This window comes from Hordeum vulgare, chromosome 3H (genome assembly GCF_904849725.1).
Source record: "Hordeum vulgare subsp. vulgare chromosome 3H, MorexV3_pseudomolecules_assembly, whole genome shotgun sequence".
Taxonomy (NCBI): Eukaryota; Viridiplantae; Streptophyta; class Magnoliopsida; order Poales; family Poaceae; genus Hordeum; species Hordeum vulgare.
Window position 1 is genome coordinate 463,104,430 of NC_058520.1, and position 19,044 is coordinate 463,123,473.

A 19,044-nucleotide genomic window follows, 5' to 3' on the forward strand; every position below is an offset into this window, starting at 1 on the left:
CTTAATAGATCGTGTTGTTGATACACGTTGCAGTGCCTAGTGCATTTAGGATTTGTGCTTGACAAGTACCCTCTTAGTTTATTTCCGCATCAGGTTCAAGCCAAATCTGAAGAAGTTTTTAAATAGCCTATTCACCCCCCCCCCCCCCCCCTCTAGGCGTCATCGAGGTCTTTTCAGGAGAAGGGAACTCGTGGCCTCACCGGCGGGAGTGGTGGCTGCAGCCTAGGGTTTTAGAGGGAGGCCGCTGGGTGTCTCTGTGACCTCCATACTTTCAGGTTTTCTTTAGTTTGAAACCACATGCATTATTGGATCAAAACTTCTCTAGAACATAAGCCATATCAGGTGAATTATATGACTACACATGACGAGATTAAAGTATAACATATGTGCTATGTATATACGAGGCATCAAACCGATTTGAGTCAAGAAAAATCAACAAAAATGAAACTGAGAATTAGCGAAAAGTGGAAAATATATGTGGAGGAAAAGCAAGAAAAAAGAGAGGCTATTTAGACTTGTAATTTGGCACTTATAATGCAATCAGTTAAACTGTGTCGTCATCAAAACAGAAATGAGCCAAATAACTGCAGCTATACATTTTAATACACTCAGAGGAACTACAGATAACTCGTGAAAAAAAATAGCACCAAAGATATCATCACAAGCAGCTCGAAACGGGCGTAACAACATATGCTTACAACGTAGACAGAACAACAAGTACAGAGACAGGTATACAGCAGCAGACTTCATCCACAACAATGCACCCTTCTGATGGAAGTTTGATAGCCTCTTCACCGTCTCCATTCAGTTTTGATTCCTCTATCTGCAAATAGTAGGGAAATCCAAAGTAATCCAAAAATAATCAGATGCATACAAATAACCATTCCAACATCAGCAACCAGATTGCCACCCCTTTATGATGACATATATCCCTTTTTAGCGCATCACTGGTATCGGCTACCAAGGGATTTATGTCCTAGTTTGCGTGGCGGTTATATAACTGTCTATGTAATGTTTGATTCTGCTCTCGACTATGTAGCTTTTAGCTTCTGTTATCACCATATGGACCAAAATACTGTAATGACTACAATAATTTGGGTATGTGGATTTTCGGGCGCAAAGGGTGCGGAATTTTCGTTTACACTATCTAGAAAAGAGAAAGTATCTATCAGTTTTTAGAGCATCCCTATTAGGCTATTACCATTTTGAACTGATTTTTGTGTGTGTGCATACTATTAGCCTTTCAAGGGAATTCAAATGGGAATAAAACGTACTGTTTGCAGCAGAAGGAAGAGACTGACGGCGAGTGAAGCCATTCTTGTCCACTGGCAGATCAGAATCTAATCTGGGTGGTCCTCGCAATTTTGCCTTTAACGATTCTGTTGGAGCCATATAGCTTGGCTTCCTTGATGGAACTGGAGTATTCTTGGTTCCACTCTCCGGGTATTCTGAATTAGAGAACGAAGACCTTCTCTTGGTTCTAAGGCTTCCATTAGGCAGAGGTTCTTCCTTGGACCTAGTCTCTTCTTTCCTTTCTGTAATATCATATCCGTTATCAAGGTTCACTTCATCTGCTTGAGAGACAGTAGTGGGTTCATTAACTTTGTCCCCAGTTAAGAATGGCGTTTCTAGATCATATTTTGTATCAGATGCCAGCTTATCCAAATTTGAATTTTCCAAAAGATTGCCACTGTGAGAATCCTGAGTTTCAGGTGCAAACAGAGCCTCGCGTGTACTCTCTAGTGCTTTCTCGCATTTGCTGTCTTGATGGTCAGAGATACCGTTCAGTATGCTGGATATTTCTGAGGGTTCAGCCATGGAACCAAATATCTTCGGCTCGTGAGCTATGGAATTGGATGCCTTGGGGGCATCAGCCTTTGTAGATATCTTAGAGGCTTCAGCCATGGAGTTAGCTGCCTTCTTAAGGTTCCTTTTAACCTTCTCAAGTTCAGATAACTGGCTATCTGGTACTGAATCAGCAGGTGAGCCATTGAATTTCCGTGGGTTTCTTTTCCATTTTTCAGTTTCTACGGTGTTTGTCTGAGTCTCAACAGTGGCAGCAGAAGACTTCCGAACATTGCGCTTTAACTTTGCTGAGTGAGTTTCCATGGCATAACTGGCCTTCCTTACTTGCGGTTTCCCATCAGCAACTAGTTTTGGTTTGGAAACAGGCTTCCAGATGCAGCCTATTGTCCATCTCTCCAGCCAGTTGTGGGCTGAATTGGGGTTCGTCTCATCATACTGAACGTGAAGAGCTTGTACCAAAACTGGTGAAGACAGAAACTATAAATATGCAAAAATGAGTTAGAACAACTCTGGAATATAAATAGAAACTAAGCTTGCTGTGATGACATGCATTTCTTAGATAAGAATGAGCAGGGTCAAGACCTTTTTCCTGACCAGTAATTATTTTTCTCAAAACTATTGCATACCTTTTGAACATATGGATGTGAAGATAGCTTCTCCTTCCATGCATCAGACGACCTGTCACCCTAATATATGCAACAAATAGATGTTTAGATTCTTGTGCCAAAGCTACTAGCTACCAAATAGTAAAAATAGCATAAGGGAAATACAACCTTCCGAGGAAAAGAAACAGGAAGCATGAAAAAAAATATAATGGCATGATCAACTTAATACAATTCGTACTGTAGTTCTGCAGAATAATTTCATGACTTACTTTCAACAGAATGGCCAACTTTTTCATTTAAATTTCTGAAGAAAGAGAACACATGTCTAGTGAGTAGTGAGCGATTTCTAACTGTTGGTACTTCTGCGTATTACCAAATCGCGTTAAATCTCAGAAACGTGGTATGTTATTTAGTAGTGAGCATTCAACAGTGGCAGTAAAAGCTCTGCTGAAACCATTAAGGATAGCTACATTGCTATTTGTTTATCATGTAAGGAATACCCTAAGAAAATATCTGTCGATCATGAAGTAATGATAGGGAAAGGTGTCTGTTGAGTTGCACTAGGACCAAGTGAACAAAGCCTGCTGGGGTCCAAAGCACCCAGGGGGGAAATTCTACAACGACCTAAGAAAATAAGTTCATTAACCTAAGAAGAAAATCTAAGGGTAAAGGGCAAGTTGTCATTACTATCCACGGCGATACAATAATACATTGTACTTGCTCATAACAATGACGAAATAATGCAGAAAGGCACACAATTGACACAATTTTCTTGCTATTTGTAGTAATCCAAGTACAGAATGTCTACTAAGCACGAAGTTTGTATGCTACTTTATATGCTGGGGACTGGGCCAGTTTGTTACTTTGATTTTGAGGCATGCATTATTTTGTGCAATAAGTGATTTAAAGATATAGTGCATGGCAGACCACACTTTCATGGTTGCAAGCATTTACTGTCTACAACAGATGTTAACTGAGCAAAAAGGAATCAGGTCTCACCCCATACTTATGTTGGCCAAACTTCACAGCTAACTGCATGGCAGCACTGGAAGATCTAACATTTCTCCCACGAACTAGAGCTTGGAACTTCACAATCAACCATGTTGCACGAAGGGTTGAAACAGCCTGCCTCCTTACAAGATGCCCTCGAATCAGTGCCTGAAGTCTGATGATGCCTTTCAATGCGCGGAAGGCCCTGCGTGCCTGCACCACAAGTTCATTACCGTTCCAACATTAGCACTGTGCTACTGCAACTAAATGTTAACGAATCTGGTTGTTACAGCTCAGACTGGATGGTCCCCGGTACACCAACACAAATAGATAAACCAAACCATGTATTCTTTTTCAGATGCCCGGGATTTAAAATACACTTTTTATAACAACAATAAATGTAAGGAGTTAGGACACATTATTGTAGAGAGTGCTTTCTATAGTGTCCCGAAGAAAATTGTGGAGGTGCTAAAGTAGCAGAAGCTACTAATTGTTTGATAGTGATCAGCCAATAAGCCCATCAAACTTTTTAGCGCGTTTGAATTTCTTTTCGTGAGGCTAACTATTCTTGTTTCCTTTTCTCTTTACTTTTCATGAGCCACTACTGCACTATATAAAAAGAATTAGAAGCTAGGAGCAACACTTGCAGAGTTTTGCAGTCAGCAGACGCATCACCAAGATGGCATTAACTGTACAGATACTGTATGAATCAGTTGAGAAAAAAGGTGTTAGCACTTACCAGGTAACCTCGAAAAGCCGCTTGCGCCTTCACTGCTGCTTGTTCTTCTCTCAGTTTCTCGGGACTAATTTGCACGTCAGACCCAATTCTAACCATGTTTTCCATTGCGCTCCCATTGGGCAAGTTGGAAATTTCTGACGCAATTCCATTGTTGTGGGAGCTAACAAGTACCGGCTCGGAGATCAGGGGAGAATTATCAGAGAATTCAGGCTCCTTCCCGTTTCCAGCCTTCTATATTTCAGGAAAGAGAATATGATTAACTCAACCAGTCAGCTCAAAAAAGTAGAAGAAAAACATAATATGCACTTGAAAGCAACCCAAAATTGAGTCTGATACATGTTGACGTCCTAACACATGTTGGGGAAAATTTATTTTTCAAGACCAGTATTGTGGAAAACTTAAAGAAGAATGCATGGATTAACCCAAAATTGGAGCAGAAAGATACTACATAACTAGTAACATGTGTAAAAGCTAACTTCAATGCATACATGATTTACTTTTCCACTTCGAATTGCATAAATCAACTATAGGAAAAAGTAGCTGTTATGTTAACTAACAAGATGTGTGCATTATGAAAGTTCTGACCGGCAAATCCTTTGCCTTGACGGAACTGGACTTGGTTGATTTCTTTCCGAGGATCACCGACTTAATCCACTTCGCCGGGGACTTGCCCATGCTAGCCTAGAACTGCTCAAACGCCCGAAATTTTGGACCTGCAGCAGAGCAACTCGTCAGTACACAGATCCACACCACACACGGCTCTTTTTTTTTTTAGTTTTGCAAAGAAGTCATAAGGGACACGCCGAACTAGTAAATGAAGGGCGGCAATCTTTGTCAAGAGCAGGGACGGAGTGACTGCCAAGCAGCAGAACACAACACACACCGAAGCGAGACGACAGAGACAGACGACGGTGACTGGAATGCCACGGCAGGAAAGGAAAAGCGCAAAGGCGAGCGAGAGGAAGCGAGGCCCAAGCCAGCAGAAGAAACCACCGGCAGCCAGCCAACCCAAGCGGGAGCTCTGGGAGTCTCAGCCACGGATCTGAAGAAGCAACAAACACAAGCCCGGCAACCCCACGGAAAGCAGCATCCCTACAGGAACCCCGCGACCAGCACAGGCAGGCAGGCAGCCAGCGCAAGACGCCGGCGGCCTCTCTCGCCGGCAGACGGTGAAAGGCACGGGCATAATGCAGCAGCACGAGGATTCTACTCACTTGCTACAGAAACAAAAAGGAGAATGCGGCACGGGAATGGCGCGAGCGACGCGCGCATGCGCCTGGAAAGGGGCAGGGCGTCGGCGCTCCGGAGGAGGACTCACCTTCCCTATCCCCCTACGGCGCCAACCACCGCTCACGGGTCACGCCTCCATTGCAGGACCGAGCGGGGCGGCGGAAGAAGATCGCTCCCCTCCTACTATTTGTTCTGTAGCGTGGAGCGGAGGAGGTTCGGGCGAGAGAGAGAGAGACACTGAAGGCGCAAAAAGGTAGCCGGAGAGAAGAAGAGGAAAGGAGCGACTGACTGACAAAGTGAGACGGTGCGCGGGGCCCGCGCCGCAACGGAATGCACCGTCGCCTCACCTGCCGGGACGTATATATCCGCAGGCTGACATGTGGGGCCATCCCGTCACGTCCTTTGCCTTGGTCACTTTGGTTGTAAACTTGTACTCTGCCTGCCAAGCCCACGCAGTTGGGTGCCGGGCGGTGGGGCCAGCAATACCCCCGGGGACGACATGTCAGAGCTTGGAGCTGCTGGTTGGATAGAAAAGCTGCCCAAGGCTGCTGCAAACTGGCACGGCCTCGGCTTTTCCAGTTTTCGTGGCGTGATGAGCTGGCTGTCCCTCGGCGGGCGCGTGCGTGCGTGTGGGACCGGGCGCGTACGGGACCACCTGTCAGTGCAGGTGTGCGACCGGGAGGGAGCCGGTGTTAAAAAGTGTGGAGGCGGGTGGTCCACTTTCCGCGCGCGTGTTCACGTTTGGCATCTTCATTTGCTGGCCCTACTGCCGGATAATACCGCGCCGTGATTATCAAAAATCTGCATTTTGCATATACAATTTCAATAGGCATTTCAATATGACGGTCAGCCAAACAATAGACCAAAACCCAGGCACCCACTCCGTCTCCCCAGCTCTGCTTTCATTTAGTGTCCCGTGTAAGCGTGCTATTTTTTTTTTTAAAAGGATGCATGATGCAGAGGGCAGGCGCACGCAATGCTCCGCTGCAACGGACACATCTCCGGTTTGGCACCACGATCAGCCATTGACACTACGGACGCACGGCCGGAAGCAGATGGATGTGCGTCAGGCCCGCTCTACTACTACAGCAATTGCTATCCGCCACGACAGTGCGCGCGGTCGGTGGAGCGTGCACTTCGGGCGCTCCGATCCGGACGTGTTAACGATAAAAATGGCCCGCGTCAATCAGGACGAACGGTGTGGTGCCATGCAATGCGCCATGTCCAGTCACCGTCACTCGCTTCCAAAGGCCAAAGCTTATAAGCAGGCCGGCTAGCGGCAGCAAAAGCGCCTCCCTCCGTCCTCTTCTTCTTTGCAGCGTTCCGTCCGTTCCCAGGTACGGGCGACTGGACTGGAGGACGCACGAACGGGCAGACAGGCCGGACGTGGAAAAAGATTTCTAGTAGGAGTATTAACCAACCCAACCATTGCCGATGGATCGACCAGGACCAGCCAACAACCACCAACCGCCGGCTCACCGCTGCCGCTGGAACTGGGTTGGGCCACCGCCCGCGCTGGCCGCCGGTACAGGGTGAGCAGCGGATCATGCCGAGATGGGGTTGGATATGACCTGTCTGCACTCTGCAGCGGCTAACATCGCGCCGCATGTAATTGCACAATAATGATCTACTGTGACTCTGTGAGGGTTCTTTCGGCAGAGACTCTGTGAGGGTTAGTAGTATGGGATCGGCCGTGTAAGAGACACTCCAACCCCACAATTCATGGTGCGCTACTTTTTCTACGACGATGGTTCCGCTGCAATTGATGCAACACGTGATTGGATAGTCCTACTGATTTTTCATGAAATAAAAACAATACTACTATTGTGACATTTTCCTCAGGCCTCGTTTGGTTAAGGGGGGTTGGGGAGGTTTTGAGAGGGAGGGATTTCAGGGGATTGGGTGAATTCCTTTGTTCCACCCAATCCTTTCGAATCCCCGGGGTTTTGCTTTCACTAGTCTCCCGAAGAGGGTTTTGAAACACATGGATAGAAAGGATTGAAGGGGAACGAAGGGGATTGGGCTGAGCAAACCCCTCCTACCAAATGAGCGCCCGAGGATCTGTGGGGCTTCTGAGCCCCCCGGGAATTTTCCTTTCAAAACCTCTCCAATCCCCCTTAACCAAACAAGGCCTCAAGGGGATATGTTTTATCGCGTAGTTCCTCTGTAAAGAAATATGAAGACTTTTTAGATCACAGCGCGCCGTGTCACCGCGGCAAGTAGCTGTCACACGACTGTACGGTAATGCTAATGCAGAATGATTTTATTGTCCGGAGGTCATTTTTCATCAGCTATTGTTATTTCTTCTCCATTGAAATGAATTTCTAAAGTACTTCCTTCATTTCTAAATATAATTATTTTTAGAGATTTTATTAAAAACTATATACGAATGTATATAAACATATTTTTAAATGTAAATTCACTTATTTTATTTCGGATGTAGTCCATAGTAAAAAAAATAAAAAGACTTATATTTAAGGACGGGGGAAGTACTTGACATAACCAGAGATGAAAATAATCAAAACTACTTTTTCTTGAATAAAAGAAAAGGGGCGGACGCCTTTGACAAAAAGAGGGAAAGGAAAAGATGGGGGGAAGCGAAGGGGAGCGAATAAAGGGCGAGAACATGATGATAAACTCAATTGTGCTCAGCAAAAGCTTTCGGCTGAACTCACGCAGGAAATCTCGCCGTGAAATTAGCTGCCACAAGAATGTGACGCCGACTAAATGTGGAGTGCAGTACTCATCTACCAAACTAAATGCCCGGATAGCACACTATAATAAGTTGATGGACCATTTTGAGATTTATTTCATCGGCAGGGCATCTATAACAGTCTACCTGTTGAGATGGTGCTAAAATGGCGTCATAGCAGGTTTTTGGTTGAGGTGGGGGAGAGGGAAAGAAAGGCAAGCTTGGGTCACCAAAATGTATTATGTTTGTAGATGGATTTGAATCCACATCACGTAGCTTGAATCGGAGATGTTGATGGCATGCATTAACAACTAGCAATTGTTGAATGGCATGGTACTCCCGCACGTCTACAACGAATAAAAACGTCGAAGTAACTATTGGTGGGGAGGCTGTAAATACAAGTAAAACAAACACATGAAGAAACGTGAACGAGCAAATGCAGCCGAGAGGATGGCGTCCTGCTGCCCACGGCAAGCAGCGCGGAACTGGGCGTCACGCCTAGCTGTTCGGGTACCACTTGAGGAATATGTGCCACGACGCGCGGAGCTGTCGGCCTTCGCTCGCTTTAAGGTGCACTACAAAGCAGGACACCTCACATGCACAACTCCGGGCTTACCAATGTTCGGAGTGAACGGTGAGCTACGTCCAGCAGTGTTGTACTCGTGTAAATTTGGGATGGATCAGCAGTAATAACATTTATCAACGAAACTGACAGCGTGATGCTTCGTATGAGAGAGAACAAAAAGACAATGAAACTGAACGGCATCCTTCTCTACAATATGACAATGGAACGACCTGAACTTGATCACAGTTTGTGATTCATAAAATGTTAAGTTCGGAAATTTCAAGGGAATAATCTTAGTGATTGGCTTTCACTTGCTAGCCTAAAACTAAATAGATTAGGTTATTGACATTGACTGTATAATAACCTATATATGAAGGTACTGAAAATAAATGTGAACGAATTAATCCCTTGCTTGTTCTTCAACAGTGCTATGACATGTGGCTAACTAATGATGGCTCTGTCGCTCTAACAGGGAAGAGAAGCAATCATTTGCCTGGCTTTTGTGCATGGCTGGGAGAAGCTTGGTATCACCAAATTAAGTTAGAGTATGCGTTTCAAGAGATTATAAATGATAATATGCAAAAGGAGGGCCCATGATTAAAGGCATTCCCGTTTCCCTTTTAGTGAAGCGATTGGGCATAGCTGTACAGATTGTATTTCTGTAGTGGATCCAACACTTATCTGAAGATAAGAATATCTTAGTAACATACATTTATCTGAAACTCCCAAGGATGAAGGTGGGTGCATAGTAAGAGGTTGAGCAGATACACTGTTAACACAATTCCCTAGAAAAGTTAGCATGTGCCCTAATTTACTTTCAGTTCTTTTCTCGTCCAACTCAATGTACTCCAAAGTCCATAGTGCTATCAAACAGAATAATATTCTGCCAACAGCACATTTAATCTTACCTTACAACATGCTATTTTAAATATATTGATATAGAGTAGCAATCCCAGACCAGACCAGAATCACATAAAATCAGGGTGTACCTCATCATCAACCACTACCTCCGTAGTGGGAGCACTTTCATCAAGGTCAGTCCAATGGAGCCCAGAGCCCACTTGATTTCTATCTTCAAAGAAGCTACTGTCCAAATACTTGCTGAACTTTGATCTTTGTGCTGCACAAAATAATAACAATTATTTAACTCTTTTATTATGGTTATGACATGTGTAAGAAATTGTGATCAAGATTTTTCATGTATTGCCTTCAGCAGTAGAAGTTGCAGAGCAGAGAGTTGAGCGAGTTGGTGTTTGTTCCATTTCCTGCATCTTGGATAAAGAGGGGTTGGTTGGTGGCTTGGGCCTTTTTCCAGCTACAACCAATTGGCCTTTGGGTGGTCTCTTCAAGGAAGGAGCTTTAGGTCTTTCCTGAGGTAACTCAGTTGACACTTCAATCCCTACACATATTTGTAAATTGCAGTATGAGAACAATTAGGCCGTTACCATTCAAAAGAAAATAGTTGGACATGAATTGGAAGTGTGGCCATTGCATGCCCAGAAATGGGATGCTAATAAATTCTGAGGATAAATAGAGAGTATATTGCACTATTCACCACCTAATTCGACAACATTTGCAGGAAACACCATGTAATGTGTTGCAATATGCAGCATTTTGGTTTGAACCAGAGCACAATCAAACTCATGCCACCAATCAAGGCCAGTCAAACACCGCCCACCGCCCACATCACCCACTTGTGTTGCGTCAGAAGCAAGGCAAGACCATGCCGGGGCACACGTATCATCAGGTCGGATCGGAAAAAATGGTGCAAAGGGAAACACATGGTCGACTTACACTGTCTTATGTGCAAAGAGAACCAAACCAAATATTTTGCACAAAAGGTATTAAACTAGGTAATGGAAAATGCAATTTGCTAATGAATATACATGAATACAACGAAATTAAGACTTAGAAGCATACAATGTAAAGCCTTATCCTGAACACAAAATGCTGTAATTTAACCATCTGGTTCCAGTTCCAGGATAAATAATAACAAACAAACAAGCATTTAAATGCAGGTCAATTGTATGAGGAACTTGTGGAATGGTTATTCCAGTCCTGGCATAGGTGATGTTGTACGAATTGCTCCAATAACATCTAATTGCATGGCAATTTCAGATTACATGAAATAATTAGGCCATTACCATTGAACAAAAAATAATTGGATGCACATTGGAAATGCTAGTAAATTCTGAGGATAAATAGAGAGTATGTTCCACTTTTCGCCGCCTACTTCAACAACATCTGCACGAAACTGTTAGCATATGTTGTATCGCTATTCTCTGCCAGGGGTGAATTATCTTTTAGCATCGAGATCTTTTCTGCTAATAGAATGTAAATAAGAAGGATGTAATTGTCAAGGCCCATGCCAAGTTTGGTCTCACCTCCAGCATCGAGACAGTTCGAGTTCTCTAATGTAGGCGGTCCCGGGGGCTCCTGACGGTGTAGTGAGAACCAGGGCCTCACAAACCTTCTGGGCATGGGGTCTTGACGGCATAGGACTGTTGCAAAGTCGCCCCAGCAAGGAGACGATCTTGCCGCAGGCAACACGCCCAACAAGCATTACATCGACAAGCAAGACCAAGAGCTCGCCGGAGAGGAGATTTCCCCCAGCGGCCCACATTCCCGGCAAGACAGGACCAGCAAGACAAGACCCGGCAAGGCGAAGCCGGCAAGCTCCCTATCACTCCCGCACTCACACCCGTCCCCAACATATGGTGCGTGCGCACAACTCTGCCGACGAGTGGTGGGCGCGCAGGCGGTTAGGTAGAACTTGTCGGCTACGTGGTGAACCACCGCTCCAGAGTCAACTTTATCAACACCCGTCTTCGTACGTGTCGTCACCAACATCCATCCCATGTAATTACCATTTTTGCCACTGCGGTAACCCCTTAGTCTATAAAAGGAGGCCCATGGCAACATTTACAAAGGTCGAAACCCTGTCCATTTGCACGCATAGCCGCACTTCTCGAGCACCTTGCCGGCAAGTAGCGCTCCTTGTAACTTGGACTTCCACCCACATAATCCACAAACACAGGACATAGGATATTACACCTCGCGGTGGCCCGAACCTGTCTAAACCCTTGCGTGTTGATTGCTGGTTCCGCTCTTTACGCAAGACGATTCCCACAATCGAACCGCAAAGGGGGCCTTTACCAATCCCATAAATTGTCGTACCTCGACAATCGGCTTCAAATCCGTTTGCTACCTTAATCCTTCTTATTCCTCGACTTATAGTTTGGATTGTATCGAATCCCTGCATAGAGTTAGCAACGTGAATGGTTGCACCTGAATTAATCCACCATGACTATAGACAAATCAACATAAAGAGATTCATCTACAAAAGTTATTTCATCGGTACCTCTTTTGTTCATCCATTTTAGAAAGCCTTGAATCCCTTTGGTAGTGTCCCTCCTACGCGCAGAAGCTACATGCATTTTCTCCTGCAGTGGAGCTGCTAGGAGCAGAAGAAGAGTTGCCAGCTTCTTTACCCTTGAGAGGCTTAGGGGCTTCTTTCTTAAATTTCTTTTTCCAAGGTTAGGGAAACCTTGTCCCTCATGCTTTCTCATGTAAGAGCCAACATAAAAAACTTGGTCTTTATTCTGCCTCATGATCCTCTCTTCTCCTGGACAATTCTTGCGGTCATCTCAACGAGTACCCATTTTTCCTTAAGAGAATTAAAGTTAATCTCGAACTGCTCAAAATCACTTGGAAGGGACTCAAGAATCATTATTACATGAAGGTTTTCACTTACAGAACACTCTAGAGTTTTAAGCTTGGTGAAAGCATTCACCAGCCTCAGTATGTGTTACCTAAGATTCCCGTCAACTGCGTACTTCTAAAGAGGCTTAGTAAAAAGCTCATAAGCATACACTTTGTCGGAACCTTTGAATTACTTCTCCATTTCAGCAAGGAATTCCATAGCAGTGTCTTTCTTAGGGAAAGATATTGTCGCATTCATGATAAGAAGCGCAATATGGTTGGACTTGTCCCATTCTCCAACTTAACGTCATATGCCTTTTTGTGGTCTACTTACCCTATAGCACCAGTAGCAGGTGCTTCAGGTTTTTCTTTCCCCAAGTCGAATTATGTTTGGGTTATAATGAGCTTGATTTCACCTTGAGGAAAGAAAACCTGAAGCACCTGCTACTGGTGCTATAGGGTATGTAGACCTCAAAAAGGCATATGACGTTAAGGTGGAGAAATGGTACAAGTCCAACCATATTACGCTTCTTATCATGAATGCGACAATATCACCAGGCATTGTCAGGGCACTCCCTAAGAAAGACACTTCTACAGAATTCCTTGCTGAAATGGAGGAGCAATTCAAAGGCTCCGACAAAGTGTACTCTCATGAGTTTTTTACTAAGCTTCTTCAGAAATACACAATTGATGGGAATGTTAGGCAGTACTGAGGCTGGTGAACGCTTTGACCAAGATTAAAACTTTGGAGTGTTATTTAAGTGAAAACCTTCTTATAATAATGATTCTCGAGTCCCTTCCAAGTGATTTTGAGCAATTCAAGATCAACTATAATTCTCTTAAGGAAAAATGGGTTCTCGCTGAGATGACCGCAAGAATTGTCCAGGAGGAAGAGAGGATCATGAGGCAGAACAAAGGCCAAGTTTTTCATGTTGGCTCTAACAAGAGAAAGCATGAGGGGCAAGGTTTCCCTAACTCTCGGAAAAGGCAATTCAAGAAAGAAGCTCCTAAGCCTTTCAAGGGTAAAGAAGCCGACAACTCTTCTTCTGCTCCTAGCAACTCCACTGTTGGAGAAAATGCATGTAACTTCTGCGCGCACGAGGGATGCTACCAAAGGGATTGCCAGGCTTTCTAAAATGGATGAACAAAAGAGGTACTGATGAAATAACTTTTGTAGATGAATCTCTTTGTGTCGATTTTTCTATAAAGTTATGGTGGATTGATTCAGGTGCAACCACTCACGTTGCTAACTCTTTGTAGGGATTCGATACAATCCAAACTATAAGTCAAGGAACAAGAAGGCTTAAGGTAGCAAATGGAGTTGAAGCCAATGTTGAAGTTGTGGGATCTCTCACGTTAGAGCTACACACCGGCCACGCTCTTAGATTGAATAATGTCATTTATGTGCCTACCTTAAGTAGGAATTTGATTTCAATTTCTAGTTTAGATGATGATATGTATGAGTGCCATTTTGGCAACAAACAATTTGCTTTGAATAAATCAGTGTTCAAGAAAGCGTTTTTAAGCGGCGCTTAAGCGCTGAGCGATGGTAAACCGCTTCACTTTTGCCCTAAGCGGTAGATGCTGTTTATGGCAAGCAGACAAGCAAAAGTAGTTCAAAAGCAGCCAAATTCTGGCCAAATTATAAAAAATGCTTAATCTACCGCTTAGGGCAAAAGCAAAGCGGTTTGCCATTGCTCAGCGCTTAAGCGTCGCTTAAAAACGCTTTCTTGTGTTAGAGTATATATAATATAGTCATGTACCCCTTTGTATTTATCCCATTATATAAGGGGTTTCCTCCATATGTTCCACACCTGTACATGTATATATATCGACCTATGGCCTCATTGGAATACTAAGTTGCATATTCCTAACATGTTATCAGAGTTATGTCAATTTTTGCTTCGTGGCTCTACTCTCGGTCTCGCCCTGAATCCGCCGGCCTCAAGTCTCGATCTCCGCCGGCCCCGCCAGATCGACAGGGCGCTGCTCCCCTCTGCACCCCGGCTCTGCTCGCTCCAGGATCGCGTGATCATCATCTTCAGGGACTTCGTCTACTACCTCGACAGCTTCAGCCACCGATTTGACTGAGCAGGATATTCTGAGACTTAAGCGTCTGCTCGCCGCTTCAGGTTCTTCCTCGACGGGTACTGTTGGTTCTGTGACTGATGCTTCCCGCACTAAGCAACCACCTTCTACACAGTCAGGTACATCCCCATGGGTTCTGGACTCTGGAGCTTCTTTACATGTGTCTTCTCATTCTTCCACTTTGTCCTCTCTTAGATCGCTTGATTTTCCTGTTCATATCCTCACTGCTGATGGTACTCCCCTTTCTGTTGCTAGTAGAGGCAATCTTACCACCCTTATTCTGTTCCTGATGTTGCTCATGTTCCTCGACTTACCATGAATCTGTTTTCTGCTGGTCAACTTACTGATTCTGGTTGTCGCGTCATCCTTGATGTTGACTCTTGTTCTGTCCAGGACCGTTGCACGCACACTCTGGTTGGGGCTGGCCCTCGCCGACGTGATTCTCAGGGTCTTTGGGAGTTAGACTGGCTTCATGTTCCTTCCGCTGCCATCACTATCGCCAGTTCCTCCGCTTCGGTCGCATCCGCTACTGGTTCCTCCCGGCAGCGGCATCATCGACTTGGTCATTTGTGTGGTTCTCGTTTGTCGTCTTTAGTTCGTCGAGGTCTTCTGGGGTCTGTCTCAGGAGATGTCTCTTTAGAATGTCAGGGTTGTCGTCTTGGCAAGCAGATTCAGTTACCATATTCACATAGTGAGTCAGTGTCTAAGCGTCCTTTTGATTTAGCCCATTCTGATGTATGGGGTCCGGCTCCCTTCGCTTCGAAAGGGGGTCATAAATACTATATTATTTTCATAGATGATTTCTCTCGTTACACATGGCTTTATTTCATGACTTCTCGTAGTGAGGTGTTGTCTATTTATAAGCGTTTTGCTGCCATGATTCACACTCAGTTCTCTTCGCCCATTCGTGTGTTTCGTGCTGACTCCGCTGGCGAGTATATTTCTAAGATGTTGCGTGGTGTTCTTGCTGAGCAAGGGACTCTCTCTCAATTCTCTTGTCCTGGTGCTCACGCTCAGAATGGCATGGCTGAGCGAAAGCATCGTCATCTTCTTGAGACGGCTTTCTTGAACACTGGGTTATATATTCACACTCGTGGGAGGAGCCATATCGTGGAAAAGCTCCAAACAAACATTAATTGTTGCGTCTACGATGCAAGCGAAATTTGTAGCATGTTTTGAGGCCACCGGGCAAGCTGTATGGATAAAGAATTCTATTTCGAGGCTTAAAGTGGTTGACAACATATCTAAACCAATTTTATTGTACTGCAATAATGAACCCGCAGCTTTCTACACCAGTAACAACAAGTCAAGTGATGCTGCCAAACACATTAACCTCAAGCATCGTGTTGTGAAAGATAGGATTCAGGATCAAACAATTTATGTTAAACATATAACAACAACACATATGCTTCGGATCCGCTAACTAAAGGCTTACCACCCAATATTTTTCGTGAGCATGTTGCCGACATGGGACTACCTGGAAGCCTTATGATTCTAGAATAAGAGGACCATTAAAATAAACCACTCCCCAATCAAGCACCGATGTACACAAATTGGAGAAAAATGGGGAGTTTCCTCACCTTGATGGCCCACATAGTCGCCTCTTCCCTTCGGGGCCCGTGGAGCGCTCACCGTTGCGCATGGGCGTAGAAGCCGCAACGCCACCGTCCTTAGACGATGCGCGGAATGATTTGAACCGCTGCCGCCGCTCGAAAGGACGAGCTCCTATGTGACAGCCGCCGCGCAGGTCGTCGTCGCCCCTGATGACCGCGGTGGATGGCGTCGCTCCTTCCTCATGGAAACGCCATGCGTGCGGGCACCAGGGCCACGTTCGACGAACGAGCGCGTGGGATTCGCCCTATTGCACGCTCCACTGTCAAGCGCAACTGTCGCGCCGCCATGGCCGGCGCGCCTCGAGCGCGGTCGCAGCGCCTCTTGGCCGGAGTGTCTCGAGCCGTCGAGCACGCCACTCTCTGTCGATGCGTGAAATGCAAGGGTGCTGGAGAAAGTGAACTAGGATTAGACCCGGCTGCTCGTTTTGCTCAACTACAGGGCGATCGGAGCCATCCGGTCGATCCAACGACTGAGACCGGTGCATAGCTCCTACTGGGCCCTCGGGCGGTTAACCGGCCATTTTCGACCGTGGGCTGCGGCCCAAGTTGTCTCAGTCCGGTAGTATATGTTTATTTTCTATGTTGTTTATGCTACTGGACTTGGCCGTATTTCGCATAACCGTGGGTATTTTGGGCCAAAAATATTTTTCATGATTTTCTGTGTATTTCCAGTGCATTGTAAGTTAATACATAATGTGGTGTTGCACTGTTTTACCCAGAAATTGCATGAAATAATGATAAATTAATAGATGCTATTATTATGAATAATTTTGAACCAACGAGATCTTTTGTTTGGAATTTATGACATGTATGCATGATTGCATATCACCTTAAACATCATATAATGACGAACCCTTAATGATTAAATTTGATGTTTAAATTAAGTAAATATGACTCTAATTTTAATTCAGATCAATGTTGTTTTAACATTATGAGTCATCCCTTATAACATTTTAAATCCATGTTTTTTCTACCCAACAGTGATTTGACATGGAGTTGAAATGATATCCTTGGGATGTTTTGTTCATTTACCAATGTAAATTTATAATCATGCAAGTTTACTTACGAATTTTTTATGATACTTTCAGCTTCCGCTCCATTTCAATACGACACGATCGAACCACTTGCAGGGGGTAACTTCCCACGTTGTCGGTCGCCAAGTCTGATTGCACTAGAACCCTAGCTAGATTGATCAGCATATCAATATCATGCTTAGAGAATTGTGATTTACCCCCTGATTAGCCCTATATGCATGCTACTGTTTGATCTTTATGTCAATTGCCCTCTTTAAATAATAATGCTACATTCTAATATGCTTCGGATCATTACTTTTAATGTTAATCAATTTTAATTAACCCAAGTTCAAGTTAATGCTCATGATTATGTCCCGGTTAATTAGAATCAATCATGTTTAGGTACTGATTCTGGTATTGCTTAGCAAATTAGAAGGCAGAGGGGTACACAGTACACAAACAGTAGAAATCCCCAATTTGGAAGAACCCTAATTCTGTAATTAGGATTGATTTTCCTCAATAAGCAAAATGTTATCCATTTCGAATAGGTGGGTGTGCTATAAGTGTTGAGGTTCACCTCACTTTGGCACATCATTCCTATGGAGAGTAGACAAATGCAGTTAAGCCTAACGATCAAGGGGGCGAATGTTGGTTTGATCTAAACAGCTTAACAGGCCTATTGGATCTAATATCCTAACAGATTCCAGTACAGGAAGGCCTTGTTAAGTTAGAACTTAAAAGATAAAATGTATATTAGCAAATTCGGAGTATCTAAGCTTAGAAGTATACTAGTAATAAAGCAGATCACCATTTAAACACTAACTCAGCCTAATCAATTCAAATTTCGCCCCAAACGGGCAGGCGCATCCACAGGCAGCAGAAAATCAGACAAAATGCAGCTACATACAGTTAGGCATTACATCAAACATGATAGAAGCATACCATCATCTAGAGAATCAGCAAAGCCGCGGCCGGCATGACGCTCCCCGGTGTCGTCCAGGTACTCGGACCAGTCCATCCACTTCTTCTCCCTCGGGGGCTCGTCTTGCTGATCTCCGGGCGCCGGCTGGTCCCAGTCCGGCTCGCGCACCGGCGCGCCGCGGCCGCGTGCGAGGTTGGCGTCCTGGACGAAGCGGCGCAGGTCGGCGGCGCGGTAGCCGCGGGCATGCACGCGGAGCACGGACTGGCGCCGGTTGCACACCACGCACACCCACTTGTTGCTGCTCTTCTTCTGCTGCTTCACCTGGGTCGTCGAGCGGAAGCACGGAAACAAAATCGGGTCAGCCGTCGAGTCGAACAAACAGGAGCGGAATCGACGGGATGCGTCTGGTCGAGGCGCCCACCTGCATGGTGGAGCACTCCACGCACTGCAGGGCGAGGAAGAGCGTCGCCATGGCGAACCCAGGATCTCGAGCGGGCTGGGGAGAGAGAGCCGGGAATGATTTGAACAAAATGGAGGCGGATTTGGGGGGAATTTTGCGTTTCTCCCCGCTCTAAATGTTCTGACCCGGCGGGTGGCGTTTCGGGTTTCTGTATTGGGCAATGCTCTGCGCCGTCGGCCGTCTGGCAGGTGCAAGCCACGCTGTTACATCTTCATGCAACAATTTTTCTTTGATACAATAATTTTTATCCACGATACAACAATTTCGTCAACGGTTGCAACAACAAAAAAGCTGTAGCAAAAAAAAATAAAAAATCTACGTGATCGTAGCAAAAAAACGAAGCTGATGATGCGTGGTATCAAAAGTCAAACGCCGGTTGTAGCAAATATCTACGTGAACGTGTATGCAACTTAATTAGTGAACGGATGCAACCTTTTTAGTGAACAGATGTAACAAATGAAAAACGCTAGTAGCAAATTTAAACACTAGTTGCAACAAATTTATACGGAACAAAAGTTGCATGCACTAACCAACGAAGCGCGCGCGAAAAATGTAGCATGACCCGCACGAGAGAGTGAGCGACCAGCACGTCGGTTCCGCCGGCGCGCCGAAGGGAAAC

At 45.1% G+C, this 19,044-nt stretch overlaps 2 protein-coding genes across 2 annotated transcripts; both read right to left on the reverse strand.

The window, feature by feature from the left end:
* Positions 1 to 508: 508 nt before the first annotated feature.
* Positions 509 to 5,624, reverse strand: LOC123444275 (protein IQ-DOMAIN 31-like). Its single transcript, XM_045120953.1, has 7 exons — positions 5,459 to 5,624; positions 4,726 to 4,853; positions 4,141 to 4,371; positions 3,411 to 3,614; positions 2,433 to 2,492; positions 1,275 to 2,283; positions 509 to 823 (listed from the first exon to the last, which is right to left on the reverse strand). The coding sequence occupies exons 2-7, from the start codon at positions 4,813 to 4,815 to the stop codon at positions 792 to 794; spliced, it is 1,626 nt and encodes a 541-aa protein (XP_044976888.1). The 5' UTR covers positions 4,816 to 4,853; positions 5,459 to 5,624; the 3' UTR covers positions 509 to 791.
* Positions 5,625 to 9,413: 3,789 nt separating this feature from the next.
* On the reverse strand, positions 9,414 to 18,562 carry LOC123444276 (MRN complex-interacting protein). The gene is made up of 4 exons (XM_045120954.1): positions 18,387 to 18,562; positions 17,986 to 18,286; positions 9,835 to 10,026; positions 9,414 to 9,747 (listed from the first exon to the last, which is right to left on the reverse strand). Exons 1-4 carry the CDS (start codon positions 18,435 to 18,437, stop codon positions 9,596 to 9,598), a joined length of 696 nt encoding a protein of 231 aa, XP_044976889.1. The 5' UTR covers positions 18,438 to 18,562; the 3' UTR covers positions 9,414 to 9,595.
* Positions 18,563 to 19,044: the final 482 nt, after the last annotated feature.

Coding starts and splice junctions, on each gene's coding strand:
- LOC123444275 (XM_045120953.1), bottom strand. CDS start 4,815: ATGGGCAAGTCCCCGGCGAAGTGGATTAAGTCGGTGATCCTCGGAAAG. Junction 4,372..4,725: donor TCAAGGCAAAGGATTTGCCG/GTCAGAACTTTC, acceptor CCTGAAATATAG/AAGGCTGGAAACGGGAAGGA. Junction 2,284..2,432: donor CACATCCATATGTTCAAAAG/GTATGCAATAGT, acceptor GCATATTTATAG/TTTCTGTCTTCACCAGTTTT.
- LOC123444276 (XM_045120954.1), bottom strand. CDS start 18,437: ATGGCGACGCTCTTCCTCGCCCTGCAGTGCGTGGAGTGCTCCACCATG. Junction 18,287..18,386: donor TGGAGTGCTCCACCATGCAG/GTGGGCGCCTCG, acceptor TCGACGACCCAG/GTGAAGCAGCAGAAGAAGAG. Junction 10,027..17,985: donor TGCTGATTCTCTAGATGATG/GTATGCTTCTAT, acceptor AAATATGTGTAG/GGATTGAAGTGTCAACTGAG.